Here is a 17,624-nt window from a genome sequence, read left to right as displayed (position 1 = left end):
TAAATACCAAATAACAGATGGTATTTGCTGATCAGAACAACAGGAAATGGAAAAGCATTATGTGCCAAGGCAGTGACATTTTTAGATAATGGAATTTTCAGTAGACAGGCTTGTTGCACCACACAGGAGGAAACTAGCACTGAATCTCCTTACTTTGTCCTCAAAACTTCCATTTTCACTATGTCTGACCCATGCTCCTTAACCACTTCCAGTCCGGACACTTTTACCCCCTTCCTGTCCAGGGCAATTTTCAGCTTTCAGCGCTATCACACTTTGAATGACAATTGCGCGGTCATGCAACACTGTACACATATTAATTTTTTACCATTTTTTTTGAGACAGATAAAGCTTTATTTTGGTGGTATTTATTCACCACTGGGATTTTTATTTTTTTTGCTATGTAAATGAAAAAGTCCAAAAATTTTGAAAAAAAGTGTTTTTCTTATAAAATTTTGCAAATAAATAATCTTTCATCATAAATCTTGGCCGAAATGTATTCCATTATCTTTTTAGTGAAAAAAAAAAAAAATAAGCCAAATTAGTTTATAAACCAAAAATTATAATTTTCACATTTTTATTTTATATTATTTATGGGTTTTTTTTTTTACATACTGTCACCCTAGCAGTACAGCGTCACCATGGTGACACTGTACTACTTGTGGGGGGTGATGAAGAAGATTTTGTTTTTTTACAGTGGTTGCTTTTACACCCATATAGGATGTAAAAGCAATCATTTCTCTTTCTCTCTGTCTGCATTCTTGCAGCCATTGAGAAATACTGAGTGAGCTGTGATTGGTCACAGCTTGTCACATGGTACAAGGCTGTTGTGAATAGCCTTGTACCATGTGACCTCTGTGATTATTTACAGATTTCACACGTAGTAAGCAATGATGTCACAAGTGACATCTTGCTTACTACTTTGCATGTGATCACTGATTGGCCTATCAGTGATCACATGCTTGTGACCTCGTACAGAGGTCCCGTCTGACGATCGGTGTTTCACTGTGTCCAGAGGACACAGTGGGCACCGGATTGCGGTGCTGCATGCTCCCAGGGAGCGCACACAGCTAGAAATGGCGGGTGCCGTTTATGAACGGCAACCCGCCCCTGGAGTGCCACCGTCCTGCCGTTTATAAACAGCAGGCGGACGGCAAGTGGCTAAGAGTCCTTCAAACTACATCTTCGCCAACAATTAAATTTTACTTACATGGTGTCGCTTTTGTAATCAGACCATGGGTTGATAATGGGCAGTATAATGGGTATAATTTTGTATAGCAACATGTTCATAAATCTTATAAATCTTGCTATAAAAGATGCTTTCTGCCCCACCCTTCACAACCCAATCTTGTTTTTGTTAATGATAGAAGCTTCAAACACCCCTAATGGAGAGCAGCTTCCCTGGTCAACACTACCTAGAGACACTATAGTGGTGACCAGTGGTCAAAAGCTGCTCTCGGTTGTCCTTGCTGGTGCAACCAACTGGCCTTTTGTCCACCCAGGATTGCCTTTTACGATAGTGGCGATTGGTGGTCAGAAACTGCACTCCATTGTTTTTGCTGGTTCTACCAACTGAACTTGTGCCTACCCTTTATGTGACTTCCCTCCTGAAGGCTTTAGGACTCTGTGAGGACCAAGATCTGGACTCTTCTTACAGCCAGTGTGCAACATCCACATTGTCCAGGATGTGTGGGCACTGAAGATTAGACCCTCTCACATTACAGAGCAGAAGAAAGATGACCTAGGACCCAACCATTCACTGGAGTTTAGAACAAGTAATCAGGTCTTTTAGGTAGATTTGTTTTAATAAAAAATAAAGATCAAGTACAGGGGTGGAGTGGAAAAGGTTATTTTTTATCCCTAGAGATCAACTTTAATCTTGGTTGGATTCCACATATCTTTTTAATGTTGTGTATGGTGAAATGTTCAAAATATTTGTACAATTATAACAAAAATTGGATTATTAGTAAGTTTGTGTAGGCAAAAAATTCAAGTACAGATTGTTATTGTGAGTCATAGTGCAAATATTAGCATCAGTCAAATCACAAACCAACTCCAAAGGCTTTGGCACGCTCCTTATAAAAGGTTCTTCACACTTTCAATGGCATTCAACATAGTTGCTCATGTACTGTATTGTCTTTTCTACCTGTTCATCTTAGGTGAAAGTGAAAAAAGTCTTGTATCTTTTGCCAGGAATCTTCCTGAGCCTGGCAGTGAGCTTTAAGTTTCCCGCCTCCTAGAATAGGAACACCCAAGACCCGATCAACTGCTGCCAGGGCGAATGGAGAGCATGGGGGGTCAATTCTATGGCCAGCTCCTGGATATGTTAGCAGGGTGAAGTTATTTTTGCTGTGTTGTTGAAGGCGATCTATTGCTGCCTGAGCATACACAGAACTTTTCCAGTTCAAGTCATTTTCACCAACAACGAACATAAATGTGCCATTAGCTTTCTCTATTGGGATGAGGCACTGACTGTTAGCGGGATCGAGAGGATCATCCAGAGCTTCAGACACATCAAACACTGCTGTTTCAGACACTTGCACCCGACTCATGTTGTATGCCAAGCCTGGGATGGTGAAATGCTTGTAAGACAAGCTGGCAGCAGTATTGGCACAACAGCCGGAGATGCTTACTGCTGCGACCACTTGAGGCAGGAATGTAATCATAGAAAGCGCAAGATCTGCTCCTTTGCCAGTTCCGACTACACCGACCCCAGGACCACGTACCTTGAGAAACCAGAAAAAAAAACAAATGGAGAGGAAAACATAACCTAAACATGCTTACATAAATTAACAAATAACATACAGTGATATATGCATATATAAATATAATTAAAAACTATATATAGGTTTAGTCAAGTATTTATAGAAGTTGAAGCGTATTCTGACACTTCTCTCTTACATGTAAAAATTACCATTTTTTTTGCAAGGAAAATCCCTTAGAACCCACAAACATTATATATTTTTTAAGCAGAGGTCCTAGAGAATAAAATGGTGAGTGTTGCATTTTTTTTTTATGTCACTAGGTATTTGCGCAGTGGTTTTTCAAACATAACTTTATTGGAGAAATACCTTAATGAATATTAGTGCACAAAAACACAATATAATAACCAATTGTTTGGTCAAATATAAAAGATGATGGTACGCCAAATAAATAAATGCCTAGTATGTCACTTGGAAAGGCACCGGATGGTGGCGGGAGGAGGGACCTCATTTCACCGCCTGTAAAAGCTATCCAGTGGTTAATTAGTCTGCTAATAAAAACATTAGCAGGGTGATGTTTATAGCTGCAGGCATCATCCCAGTAGAACCACAACCTACGTATGGGCACATCATTGAGGCTGAAGTGGTAAAAAGCAAGAAATCCCAAACAATGGACTTCTCTTATTTGCTTTCTTTGGGCCTGTTATACAGGCTGCTCAATAAGTGCAGAAAATGCTTGCTGATTAAGTAAAAAACTTCTGGGAGAATTATTGACTCTGCTAGATTTTATTTTGGAAAAAAATGACAAGAGATTCTGGTGCACATTGATAGATTATCCCAAAATGATAACGTATCTGATAAAAACAGAATAAGAATAAGAATAAGAAATATATGCATGTATGTAGAGAAAACACACAATCAGGGCACTATAAAAAGAAGGGCAGTGTGATAAAAGTCCATAGACATACAGGAGTCCTTGACAGTTCTTAAAGCCCTGGGGTTAAATCGCAGCAGCCATCCTTTAGAGTAATGCCAACTCTGAATGTAGACAAAAAGGGAGAGAGAAGGAGGCGCCAGCTAAGTGTGGTGGTTAGTAATGTATTTATTAGTGGAAAAATATAAAGCTCATTTGTGGATGGAGCAGTGCTCCTAAAACACCAAGAGAATGGGACTAACCAGTCCACACGGCTTCTAACCACCTCAGCCCATTCCCATGGTGTTCCAGGTGCAGTACCTGCAGGACGGAGAGGAGTGGTCCCACATCCATCCACAGATGAGCTTTATATTTTTCCACTTCTTATGAGTGTTTTTAATCCTATGCTAATAAATGCATTACTAACCACTACACTTAGCTGGCGTCATCTTCTCTCTCCCTTTTAGTTCTTATTTTGGGAATATTACAGTATATGTTTTACATTTTATTTTTCGCCCCGACATACACCTTAAATGCTTTGCTTTGTTTTTGAGCTGAATAGCCAAAACTCAGACTGAACATAGATTTAAATGAGCCAGAGAAATGATTTACCTCTTTTTTCCTACCCGCTCTGTTCAACCTGGGCCCTAAGAAAGTTCAATTAGGGAGACAGTTACAGGTGGAGAAGCTACAGTTGTGATCCACCTTTACAAAACCCAGAATGCTCTGCAAAACCAATGTTATGGGTGCACCCTGTTTAAAATATTTTATAGTAAAATATAGATTATTTAATGATGAAAAATTATGAAAAAAAATAATTTAAGAATGTGCATACTTTAAAAATAATTGACCCAAAACTGACTTGCCTTTAAAAATAGATATACCTTAATTAAATGATATGAGAAAAAGAGTTGTTTTGGAATACAGGACATAGGATGGACCAAGTGACTAAGTTGAAAAAGACCAGCTTTGGACCAGGGCAACATTCAGCTATATGATAAACTGTCTGGGATGGCCAGGTGAAAGAGCACACTGGGCAAGGGTGGGCAAGGAGAAGAGAGAGAGTACTTCTTAAAGTGACTAGCCTCAGGTGACACATAGATCCTCCTACATACATTGTACCTATTTATCTATAGCCATCTTTCCTCTACGTCTATTCTGGTACAATATTTTTGTATTGTTTTTATTTAGAAATTATAATAAAACAAAAAGTAAGTGGTTGGGTCTCACGCAGGGGACCGAGACTCAAAAGAAACATTGAGTTACAAACATATCGCAGTATTGAGGAATTCAGTACAATTAAGGACAAATGGTATCCAGCAGCCAGTGCTGGAGATGGCAGCTTACTTCTGGGTGTGGAGACCCAGGGTGTGGTAGATTGGAAGGGGGGGGGGGGGGGGAGAAAAAGGCAGGAAGAGAGAGAGAGAGCAAGGGAGGACAAAGAGAGAAAGGAGTACAGTTAGAAGAGAACAGAAGAAGGTGCCTGCGAGTCAGGAGGCATCCCCCGGAATTCCCAGGCTAGTCGGGTCAGAGTGGGAAGAGTGTAGGACCACCATGGGCTCCACACTTTAAGGATCTTGGGGTGAAAGTCATGGAGTATACTTGTCATTTTCTCACGAATCATGAGAGTGGTCAAGATGCTCTTTACCTTCGCAAACCCCACCCAAGGCTTCCACCAGGCCCTAGCAATGGTGCGTTTTGCAGCTATGAAAAGGTATGTGGCCAGTTTCTGTTGGTAATAAAAGAGACCGGGAAGCGGGCAGTGGAGAAGTGCATGTCGGGGGTCCTTGCGGAAGGGTCGAAAGGAGGCCGTACATCCATGACTAAAAGCCCACCAGAAGGGGGCAGGACCACCATATCTGGATCTGCATGCTGGCCACAGCCTCTGAAGCATCCATCACTACATGATGGGTTCGAGTGAGCTATGTGGGTCGGGACCCAATAACAGCGAAGAAGAACTTTATAGGCCTCCTCCATAGTGACAATGTTGAAAAAGCATTTGGCTATAACAGACCAGGCCTTGCTCCAGTCCTCCAGCTCTAGAGGGGCTGTTACATCTTGTTCCATTTAGAACTGCACAGGTAGGAGCGGGATGAACTTCCTATGAATAGGGAAGAATAGATGGAGGAGATGGTGCCCCGGGCTCACAGTGAGTGAAAGCAGATGTGTTCGAATGCCATTTTCTGAAATGGGTAAGAGGAGTTGCGACGAAGGGTGGAAATCCAGTGGCGGAGTTGTAGGTAGCGGTACGTTTTCACAGGAAGCGCATTGTGGGTTTCCCTCTAAGTCTACTCAAACTGCAGAATTTACAGAGGATCTCCTAGTTCTGGAAAGAAGAGGGCGAAGAGCTGAAGTTACACTCAGTGAGGAGGGCTCTGACATATGATTGGTGGGAGGGCACGCCCCCTTCACACAGCACACAGGAACAAAGCTGAGGCTGTCAATCACAGGCTGTGCCCTCTGCTGTCACCTTTATTCTCTTAGTGTCATGAAAACTTATCAGAAGTAACTCAAGCAGATAGCAGAGGAACGAGACAGGAGACAGAAATTACACTTAGGAGGTTATTTACTCAAACTGGAGAGTGTAAAATCCATTGCAGCTCTGCATAGCAACCAATCAGCTTCAAGGTTTTATTGTCAAGCCTAACTTAGAAGCTGATTGGCTACCATGCAGAGATTCACCAGATTCTGAGTGCATCAGTTTTAGTAAATCTCCCCCTGAGGGCTCTGGACTGGGACATGTACACACTATAAAGGGCTATGCTTTGTTCATATTTCATGTCTGAGGTTTTCAACCACTTTAACTTGTACATTTCTCCACTTGATGCAGAGGAAAGGAATCTGGCCTTTCCTTTATACAGTATGTTTATAAGAACGTCTTTAAACTGCATCAGAGGGATAACAACTCTCAACTGTCAGACATAAATGATAAAATAGCTCTGCTCATTTCCTACCTTAGGATGCTGGGATAGAAATTTGGCAGCTTCTTCAAAGTACTCTAGGTGAAATTCAGTCATTGCTGGTGGAAGGTCTTCAAAAGCCAGATATGGGAGGGCCAAAGCCGCAAATCCATGACTAGCTAGGAGACTGGAACGATATTCTACCAAACCGCCTTCATCTCCAAACATGTCAATCACTCCAGGAAATGATCCCTCCCCTGTGAATAGAAAGTGGAATTCTTAACATGGAGTAATGTGTCATATTCATTATAGCTAAACCCAGGGCATGGATACAGCTTGAATACACATTCAAAAAAAATATTTTTTTGGAAACTATTATGCCTTCCAAAGGATTTGTAATAATGTTCAGGCAGCCTTTTGGTGCCAGATAGCAAAGCCAAGCTCTTGACCTGTACAATATCACAGATTGGTCAGGGACACACCTGTCAGCACGTGCCCTGCAGCAGAGGATCATTGGCTGCTAATACTGCCCTCCCTCTCCCAGTCTGGTTGATGCTGCGAGGGGATTCCCAGAAGCTGAAAGCACTCTATATACAAAGATTTATACTAGTAGCATTTAAAGAATGATTTCTGATGTTATTGTAATACATATATGGACTAATTAGTGACTGGAAGTAGATGTCAACTCTCATGGAATGAGCAACAAGGGTGCATGGACTTTGCATCACTGGAGAAGGTAACACTAGCATGTACAGTATCTCACAGAACTGAGTACACCCCTCACATTTTTGTTAACATTTTATTCTATCTTTTCATGTGACAACACTGAAGAAATTACACTTTGCTACAATGTAAAGTAGTGAGTGTACAGCTTGTATAACAGTGTTATAACTCAACACACAGCCATTAATGTCTAAACCTCTGGCAACAGACAGTTATTTGCCATGAGATGCCATGTTGAACTTCAAGTGACCAGTATGAGAGAGTGAGAGTGATAACACCAAATTTAACACACCTGCTCCCCATTCACACCTGAGACCTTGTAACACTAAAGAGTCACACGACATCCGGGAGGGAAAATGACTAATTGGGCCCAATTTGGACATTTTCACTTAGGGGTGTACTCACCTTTGTTGCCAGCGGTTTAGACATTAATGGCTGTGTGTTGAGTTATTTTGAGGGGACAGCAAATTTACATGTTATACAAGCTGTACACTCACTACTTTACATTGTAACAAAGTGTCATTTCTTCAGTGTTGTCACATGAAAAGATATAGTAAAATATTTACAAAAATGTGAGGGGTGTACTCACTTCTGGGAGATACTGTAGTTGCACCATAATGTGCAAGTATGCATATCACCTTGTCAAAAGCCAACCCGCCCTGCAAGTGGTAACTTTCAACCTATTCAGTAAATGATGTCAAGTAATAATGCAGAAACTCAATGCAACCATTTTACTAAGGACAGACTGGTACAAGATGGGCTTTGATAGCTTGCTACTTGATAATCTTTGCTTCATGCACTATTTTACATGTGTAGGTGTGTATGTATTTTTTTTTTTTTTGTTGTGAGACCTCTTTCATATGTGCCCAGCAGTGGATTGCATAGTCAGCAGCAGTTGGCCCACAGTTAACAGGCGACTGATTGAAGATATGCAGCTTCTTGCACACCTGTTTTTTATATATATATATATATATATATATATATATATATATATATTGGCACAGCAATGCCAATTGTACTGGCATGAAGTTCTTTGACTCGGCCGTTTTTGCATTTTTTTGTATACGTTTACATTTTAGGACAGATGTTTATGTAAAACCCGCAAAACATTATAAATTTTATATAATAAAAGCAGAAACCGTATAAAATACAATAGAAGTAGTTCCATTTTTTGTCATGTAATATTAGTGCAATTTCAGTAAAAAAAAAAAAAAAAAAAAAACACACTAAAGTTAAATTTGGGGAACACAAATGCAATACATTGGCCAATTGTTTGCTAAAATATAATAGATGGGACTGTGCCAAGTAAATAGATGCCCAACATATCAAGGCTTAAAATTGCACGCAACCGTGAAAATGTGACAAACTTTGCTACCCTAGATTTTTGCAAAGGTGACACTTTAGAAAGACTGTAAGGGTCTTCAGTTTAAAGTTAACTGTGAATAATGGGTTAAAAATTATTGATCTGAGTCCAGCACACATGGCAATATGTATGTAGCCCAATCTGCAGGTCATTCAGGAAAAGTACTCTGTCCTTTGCAGAGGAGACTTTTACACAGGCACAGCTACAGGAGCAGCCAGTGTTGGGTCCACCCTCTACCAAGTGGGAATAGACATACATCTTGGACTGCAAGGATTGTGGGAGGTGTAGTTCTGACAGACTGAGCTATCTTGGTGAGCTGAAAGGAGTAAACTGCAAATCCCACGAGGCTCTGGGGCAAAGAGAAGAGGAGCTTCCCTGCGGTTTTCCGGAGATAAGGGGAAAAAGTGTGGAGGCTGTTTCTGAGAGGACTGTGTGCATATTTGGTTGCCGTCAGAATGCTCACCACCAGGGGCGGACTGACCATTTGGAAACTGGGGCACTGCCTGGGTCAGTAGGGGGCCCCATGAGATGCCCCTGGTACCTTTTTCATAGGCTTATTTTGAGTTTGGGCAAGGACACAGGGGCCCCATGATGCCCTATTGCCCGGGGGCCCCATGAGTTGTCAGTCCACCCCTGCTCACCACTGTACCTGAGAGGAAAAGAGGCACAGCGACAAACATCTGATGACATTGGAAAGAACCGTGGATACTGGTGAAGCCCACTGCCTGATCAAAAAAAGAACACTGTCAACACACACATGCTGTGTTTCACCCTGGTTATAGAGGGAAACCATCTACAGAAGATGGTAAGAGGCGGTTGGCCAAATCCACATCGCACATTGACAAAAGAGGGACAGTGTTACCTGTGAGTATCACAGAGCCAGTGACAATATTAGTGTGGAGTTCCACCTGAAAAATAAAAAAAGTCAGCAGCTACAAAAACTGTAGCTGCTGACTTTTAAAATACAGCCACTTACCTGTCCCTCGCTCCAGCAGTGTCCTCACCACCGCTGGCTTCACCGGCTGTCTTCTCTCCCTGACGCCGGCATCTTCAGTGTGGGCACCTGGCTGTGACAGCTTGCAGCTTCACAGCCGGGTGCCCACTGTGCATGCACTTTTCGAATGGCTCCGTAGTCTCTGGGACCTGTAACGTGTCCCAGAAGACTACGGGGAGGGAGGACAACTTCTGCTTTCGATTGCCTAGGCAGCGGAAGTGGGAGCGGGTACCTGTCAAATTCGGGTACTCGCTCCCCAAAGGTGCCAATCCTTAATGGGGAGCGGGGGACAAAGTCTTAAAGTGAAACTTCCCCTTTTGGGTGGCACTCCGCTTTAACCAGACCAAACCAGTGAGTCAATGTAATCATCAGTGCTTAAAGGAACGTTATCTAGGACACCTTAGCATAATACTTGGGCCCCCAACAAGCTGGCAAGCAGAACAGATTATACAGTATTACAGACTGTTGAGCTGTTAGCGTGGCATAAAATTCTCCTTTGTTAGCACTGTCTCTACTCCCATTGCTTGTTTCTACAGCATATTTCTTTCTACTGTTCACCTATTTGCAATATATTCCTTGCTTAGTTTAACTGTTTGCTGAATCATTGCTGCCGTTTCATATCTCTTTTGCTTCTGAGGAACTTCTACTGCATACTGTATATATCTGCAATAATTATTCCCCACCCAGCCAGGTGTGTCACAGTGTGTGTGGTGCTATATGCAGAGTCATGGGCACAGGAAAGAGGGGACCCAATATATCCAGCAGCATCTTCGGGGGTAAGCACTACATGTAGCATGTGTAGTGCAATCAATATTTTCGTGCAAGCTCTCCCAGGGCATGCATTTACTTTGGTACATTCGTGTATTGGGGGGTGTTCAAATATATTGGGGGTGGGGGGGGATTTTAAGTGCTTTAAACTATAACTAAAGGCAAAACTTTTTTTCAGATAGAGAGAGATTAGAACACTTGTCAGTTTTTATTGCTGTTTGTACCTCCATTAGGCTAGGTTCACACCTATGCAATTTGTGTTTGATCTGTTTCTGCAATGCGTTTTGCATTTTTGCACATGCATTTTTTACACTATTTTCATGCTGCAATGCTTTTTGCGGTGCATTTTGCGTTTTTCCCAACTTGTTGCTGGGCAGAATAAAATGCAAAACGCATCAAAACGCATCAAAAACGTGTAAAAAAAAGCACATCATCAAAAATGCACTACATGCTTTTCTGCAGCGTCTCCATTGAAGTCTGTAGAACCAAAAATGCACCGTTTTGCGTTTAAAAAATCCCTGACCCTTTCCAAACAATGCACCGGGTGAAAACGCAGAGATGTGAATCTGACCCATAGGAAATCATGTTAAATGGACTGCTGTGCATTTCTGCAAAACACAGTGGAAAACGTATAGGTGTAAACCTAAACTTAGGGAAATTAATCCTATTTGTCCTATTTATCATAATCATCAAAAGTAAGAGAAAATCCCATATTTTGGGTTGTCCCCAGAAAAGTAATAAAGGAGAAATTTTCCAATGGGAACACTAGTTCTAGTAACCTGGAGGGCTCCAAGGAAATCCCTAAATTTGCAGGAATTACCGGTAACTCTCACTTCCCGTTTTGGTTATGGGACAGAAAGTGAAGGGAAATCTCCAAAATGGAACACAGATGGTCAAAAAAAAGTCTGACAAGGATTATAACCCTCCCTTGCTCTATCCAAAAGAAAAAGAAGTTTTGCCTATAGTTCTACTTTAATTTTTTTACAAATTTAAATTTTTTTTTTTTTACATTTTTTTTCATCACATAGGAAACAAATCACATAGGAAACAAATAGCCCCCTATGTGATGCATTTTCTTGGTGATGGGTTCTAGTTAGTTTGGGACCTGCCTGCCCACCTGCCCTCCAGTGAAGCTATTGAAGTGTATATTCCCTGGCCAGGACCCGGAAGTGTCGTTTTACACATCACCTCTGGGTCAGTAACAGGAAAGAGCAATCAACAAAATGGCCCTTCACTGATCTACCTCTCCTGTACCCATCAGCACCTGCCAATGATGGGCCCTGATCAACAGATGGGCACATGGGGCTCAGCAAACATAACAGGGGTGTGCAGTGAGGGGGGGGGACTAGCAGAGCTGCCAGATCACTTCTGTCTGACAGTCAGCTTGTCAGATTTATCCCACATAAAAGTGTAAATGGGTTAAGGTAGGCTGTGTGCAGAAAAGCATATGTAACTTTTTAAAAAAGATCGTACTGAGGTTAGATTCACTTGTGGCACGGTACTCAAAGCATATTTTGTGGGTACAAGGACTGTGGGATGTGTGTGTTGTATTTTAATACATCCTCAGCATTGGGGTAAAAAAACCTTTTATGTGCACTCCCTCCCAAATACTTACCTGAGCCCAATCACAATCCAGCGCTATGACTGAGGCAGCAGAGCTGTTCTCTCTCTCCCTCCTCATTGGATTCAGTGAGAGCAGTACGATCCATTGGCTCCTGCTGCTGTCAATCAAATCCAGTGAGGATGAAGTGGAAGGCAGGGTCGAAGAGCACTGTGTGTGTCAATGGACACACACAGAGTGGCTCAGGATCGAGCCCGTATGTGTGCCACCATAGGAAGTGGCACGCGGAGGAGCCCAGAGCGCTAGCAGGGGACCCCAGAAGAGGAGGATCGGGGCCACTCTGTGCTAAAGCATTGCACAGAGAATTTAAGGAGGACATGTTTGTTTGTTTTTCTTTTTTTACGAACCTTTACAATCATTTAAATGTAAGAACACAAATTGTTAAAATAACATGCAGGTTTAATTCCTTTCATGGATTGGAAACATGTTCAAGTTAACAAACTACACACAGGAATACAAATACATCATGCTTTAGTGACTCCCCCCTCACAAATATTATTACCTGGAGGTAAAAACAGGCTGCCCCGAACTGCCCCTTCTCTCAGTCTGATTTGTCGCACTCCCGGGGCATAGAATAGTCTCTCGATTTTGGTCCTAGCCGCCACCTGCCCAGGTAAAGCTTTGGGATTGGTGTGGCCTTTGTGCACCAACAGCTCCATGATCATAGGGGATTTCATGACACTTCTCTTCTCCAGTCTCTGGAAGGGCTTCTCCATGACGGAGGGGGACAGGCTCCAGAGCAGCCCCATAGGCAGCACCCCTGTGTAGTCCCCTCCGAGGGAGGCGTCCCTTTGCAGATCCACAGTGCCAGAGTTGTCAGCCTCATAGTGGGCACAGGAGTCAAACAGGCATCCCTGCTCATCCACTACCATAGCTCTCAGGGTCACCTGCTGTCTAGGGCTGAGCCCCTGCACTGTGATATGGAGTCTGTCATCTGCCAGGCTAGACTGAGGAGACGCAGACAGGCACACTGGCCTGCTTAGCTGTGTATAGCTATAGGAGGCTCTCAGGAGCCCAGCAGCAAGGCGACTCCCTCCACGCAGCATCATGCCTCTGCTCACGGTGTCAACAATACTCTCTGACTACACTGGGCAGTCATGTGACTGCAGGCAGACCAGCCAAGCCGATCTCAGAGCAAATCCAACTGCGTGTCACTTTGTATACAAGTAGGATGGCCACCTCATCCCTTTAAAACTGAACACATATTAATTACACAGGTTCTGAGGGCAATTTATAGCAACTAAAGCTCCACGTGAGGTTAATGAACACCTTAATCAGCCCCAGAAGCTGTGTAAATAATGTGTTCGGTTTTAACCACTTCAAGTCCGGACACTCTCACCCCCTTCCTGTCCAGGCCAATTTTCAGCTTTCAGTGCTATCACACTTTGAATGACAATTGCGCGATCATACAATACTGTACCCATATGAATTTTTTAGCATTTTTTTGAGACAGATAAAACTTTATTTTGGTGGTATTTATTCACTACTGGGATTTTTATTTTTTTTTGCTATACAAATGAAAATGTCCAAAAATATTGAAAAAAAAGTGTTTTTTATAAAATTTTGCAAATAAATAATATTTCATCATAAATCTTGGCCAAATTTATTCAGTTATCTTTTTAGTAAAAAAAAAAAAAAACCCAAATTAGTTTATAACCAAAAATTATAATTTTTTTAAAACATTTTTTTACATTTTTAATTATTTTTTTTTATATTATTATGTTTTGTTTGTTTTTTTACATACTGTCACCCTAGCAGTACAGTGTCACCATGGTGACACTGTACTACTTGTGGGGAGCGATGAAGATTTTTTTTTTTACACTGATTGCTTTTACATCCATAAAGGCTGTAAAAACAATCATTTCTCCTTCTCTCTGGCTGCAACGAAGAATTAAAACAGCGTTCCGGCCCCTGACACCTCCCAAAAAAAAAAAGTCAGCACCTACAAATACTGTAGCTGTTGACTTTCAATATTAGGACACTTACCTGTCTATGCATCCAGCGGTATCCTCACCCAAAGCTGATTCTTCAATCGGCTGATGGGTGCTTGAGATGCCATCCTGACTAAGGGAAACTGGCAGTGAAGCTAGTTTCCTACTGCGCATGCTTGAAGCGTGCTACACTTTGTGAATGGGCAGCAGTCCTCTGGGGCCTTGGAAGTGTCCTAGAAGGCTGCGAGGATGCTGAACTCCCAGCCCAGTTCGCCGCAGCATAGGGCAGTGCTTCTGGAGGTGGCGTCACTGCGTTCAGCCAGCTGTCGGTGTCTGTGTACACCGGAGCAGGCTGTTTGATTTGCTGTGCACACTATTTATGCTGGTGTCAGCTCGGACACTAGTAAATGTCATTGGGATATATGATGAATGTTAATGAATACATTTTTTTGATACAGTGTTACGCTATGAGTCTTTCTTCTCTTACTTCCTGAGTTCATTCCGAGACTGAGAAAAATTTCAACACAACAAACACTTTACTCCTGCGCTAGGAAAGGACTCAGTAGACCCAATAGGAATGTTCTGGAATTTTCTAGAATATGCACTGCTTGCTGCCCTCAACAGACCAGGGTGGTCCGAATACACTGGATACAAATGGAGAAACAGAAAAAGGGCGCACCGACCTAGTGCATTATCGTTTAAAATAATTCATTAATGAAACAAAAATAGGTATCATACTCACAATGGACATAATAACACAGGCATGTCAAACTGAACAAGGTGTATGATCCAAACAACATCTGAGTCCATACGATGGAACCCTGGATGACCAACTGACTAACGCGTTTCGAGGACACAACCTCTTCCTCAGAGCCAACCTTGGTTCATACACCTTGTTCAGTTTGACATGCCTGTGTTATTATGTCCATTGTGAGTATGATATCTATTTTTGTTTCTTTAATAAATTATTTTAAACGATAATGCACTAGGTCGGTGCGCCCTTTTTCTGTTTCTCCATTTGTATCCACTGAGAAGAATTTAGTGCCATTTGAATTATCCCACATACGCTGGTTATCCATCTGCAGATCGTTGCTCCCAGAGCAGAAGCGTTTGTGCTAGTTTATAATCTGACCAGCATATTGCTCTGGTGAGTTTACCCATTCTATTTGGTGGTGGATCTGTGCATGGTGATTTGTGTGGGTTTTTTTCACATGAAGTTTGAATATTGAAGACTAAAGCACTTATTCATATATTTTTTATGGTGTTTGGACATTTTATATATTTTTTCACATTCTTGGCTTACTGAATAAGTTGTATTAACCACTTCCCGTCCGGCCGCTGTTTATAAACGGCAGGACGGGACATCTACAGGAGCGGGTTGCCGTCTCTAAACGGCACCTTGTGTCTGAGGCTCGTGCGCGGCTCCTAGAGCGCGCACCCGCGAGCCCGATGATCGCCGAGTCCGACGGACTCGGTAGATTACGTGACATGGTATGGGACCAATGAAATCGGTCCCATACCATGTGATCAGCTGTGTCCAATAAGGACACAGCATAAGTGTAAACAAAAGCCGCATGGTGCGGCTTCCGCCTCCTTCTCCTCACACGGAGTTGTCTGTGAGAGGAGAAACAGCCAAGAAGAGGTAGTAGACACCTGATCGCCCCTAAAGTGTCCCTGATCGCCCCTAAAGTGTCCCTGATCGCCCCTAAAGTGGCCCTGATCACCCCAATAAGTGGCCCTGATTGCCCTAACAAGTGGCTTTGCCCATAAGTGGCCCTGATTGCCCCCACAAGTGTCCCTGATTGCCCCCACAAGTGGCCCTGATTGCCCCAACAAGTGGCTTTGCCCATAAGTGGCCCTGATTGCCCCCACAAGTGTCCCTGATTGCCCCCACAAGTGTCCCTGATTGCCCCAAGTGGCCCTGATTGCCCCAAGTGGCCCTGATTGCCCCAAGTGGCCCTGATTGCCCACAAGTGGCCCTGATCGCCCACAAGTGGCCCTGATCGCCCAACAAGTGGCCCAGCAGTGTCCCTGATGTCAGTGTCCCTGATCGCCACATAGTGGCCCAGCAGTGTTCCTGATCTCCACAGTGTCCCTGATCGTCACAGTGTTCCTGATCGCCACACAAGTGGCCAAGCAGTGTCCCTGATCGCCGCAGTGGCCAAGCAGTGTCCCTGATTGTCACACAAGTGGCCCAGCAGTATCGCCGCAGTGGCCAAGCAGTGTCCCTGATTGCCACACAAGTGGCCCAGAAGTGTCCCTGATTGCCGCAGTGGCCCAGCAGTGTCCCTGATCACCACAGTGTCCCTGATTTCCACACAAGTAGTCCAGCAGTGTCCCTGATTGCCGCAGTGGCCCAGCAGTGTCCCTGATCACCGCAGTGTCCCTGATTGCCGCACAAGTGGTCCAGCAGTGTTCCTGATCGCCACAGTGTCCCTGATTGCCGCACAAGTGGTCCAGCAGTGTCCCTGATTGCCGCAGTGTCCCTGATTGCCGCAGTGGCCCAGCAGTGTCCCTGATCGCCACACAAGTGGCCCAGCAGTGTCCCTGATTGCCGCACAAGTAACCCAGCATTGTCCCTGATTGCTGCACAAGTGGTCCAGCAGTGTCCCTGATCACCGCAGTGGCCCAGCAGTGTCCCTGATCACCGCAGTGTCCCTGATTGCCGCACAAGTGGTCCAGCAGTGTCCCTGATCGCCGCAGTGGCCCTGATTGCCGCAGTGGCCCAGCAGTGTCCCTGACCACCACACAAGTGGCCCAGCAGTGTCCCTGATCACCGCATTGGCCCAGTAGTGTTCCTGATCACCACACAAGTGGCCCAGCAGTGTCCCTGATCACCGCATTGGCCCAGCAGTGTTCCTGATCACCACACAATTGGCCCAGCAGTGTCCCTGATCCCCACATTGGCCCAGCAGTGTTCCTGATCACCACACAAGTGGCCCAGCAGTGTCCCTGATCGCCGGACAAGTGGTCCAGCAGTGCCCCTGATCACCGAAGTGTCCCTGATCACCGCAGTAGTCCAGCAGTGTTTCTGATTGCCACACAAGTGGCCCAGCAGTGTCCTGATCATCGCAGTGGCCCAGCAGTGGCCCTGATCGCCGCAGAAGTGGTCCAGCAGTGTCCCTGATCGCCGCAGTGTCCCAGCAGTGTCCCTGATCACCGCAGTGTCCCCGATTGCTGCACAAGTGGTCCAGCAGTGTCCCTGATCACCGCAGTGTCCCTGATTGCCGCAGTGGCCCAGATCACCACACAAGTGGCCCAGCAGTGTCCCTGATCACCACACAAGTGGCCAGCAGTATCCCTGATCGCCGGACAAGTGGTCCAGCAGTGCCCCTGATCACCGCAGTGTCCCTGATCACCGCAGTTGCCCAGCAGTGTTTCTGATCGCCACACAAGTGGCCCAGCAGTGTCCTGCTCATCGCAGTGGCCCAGCAGTGTCCATGGTCGCCGCACAAGTGGTCCAGCAGTGTCCCTGATCGCCACAGTGTCCCTGATTGCCACAGTGTCCCTGATTGCCACACAAGTGGCCCAGCAGTGTCCCTGATCACCGCAGTGGCCCAGCAGTGTCCCTGATCACCATACAGTGGCCCAATCAGTGTCCCTGATCACCTTACAGTGTACCTGTTCATAAAGTGTCCCTGATCTCTGCCACACCAGTGGATCCTGTTCACTGCCATCGTCTGTGAGGAGAGAGATCCAGTACAGCTAACTG

At 44.3% G+C, this 17,624-nt stretch overlaps 1 protein-coding gene across 1 annotated transcript; it reads right to left on the bottom strand.

Annotated features, from left to right (window-relative positions):
- Positions 1 to 1,783: 1,783 nt before the first annotated feature.
- LOC149437083 (acyl-coenzyme A thioesterase 1-like) lies at positions 1,784 to 13,066 on the bottom strand. The gene is made up of 3 exons (XM_089661115.1): positions 12,484 to 13,066; positions 6,567 to 6,769; positions 1,784 to 2,723 (listed from the first exon to the last, which is right to left on the bottom strand). The coding sequence occupies exons 1-3, from the start codon at positions 13,028 to 13,030 to the stop codon at positions 2,148 to 2,150; spliced, it is 1,326 nt and encodes a 441-aa protein (XP_089517241.1). The 5' UTR covers positions 13,031 to 13,066; the 3' UTR covers positions 1,784 to 2,147.
- Between the last annotated feature and the right edge of the window lie 4,558 nt (positions 13,067 to 17,624).

This window comes from Staurois parvus, unplaced genomic scaffold (assembly GCF_062004578.1).
Source record: "Staurois parvus isolate SC_StPar_1 unplaced genomic scaffold, SC_StPar_1.0 ptg001316l, whole genome shotgun sequence".
NCBI classification, from domain to species: Eukaryota; Metazoa; Chordata; class Amphibia; order Anura; family Ranidae; genus Staurois; species Staurois parvus.
This window is presented reverse-complemented; position numbering and strand designations above follow the sequence as displayed.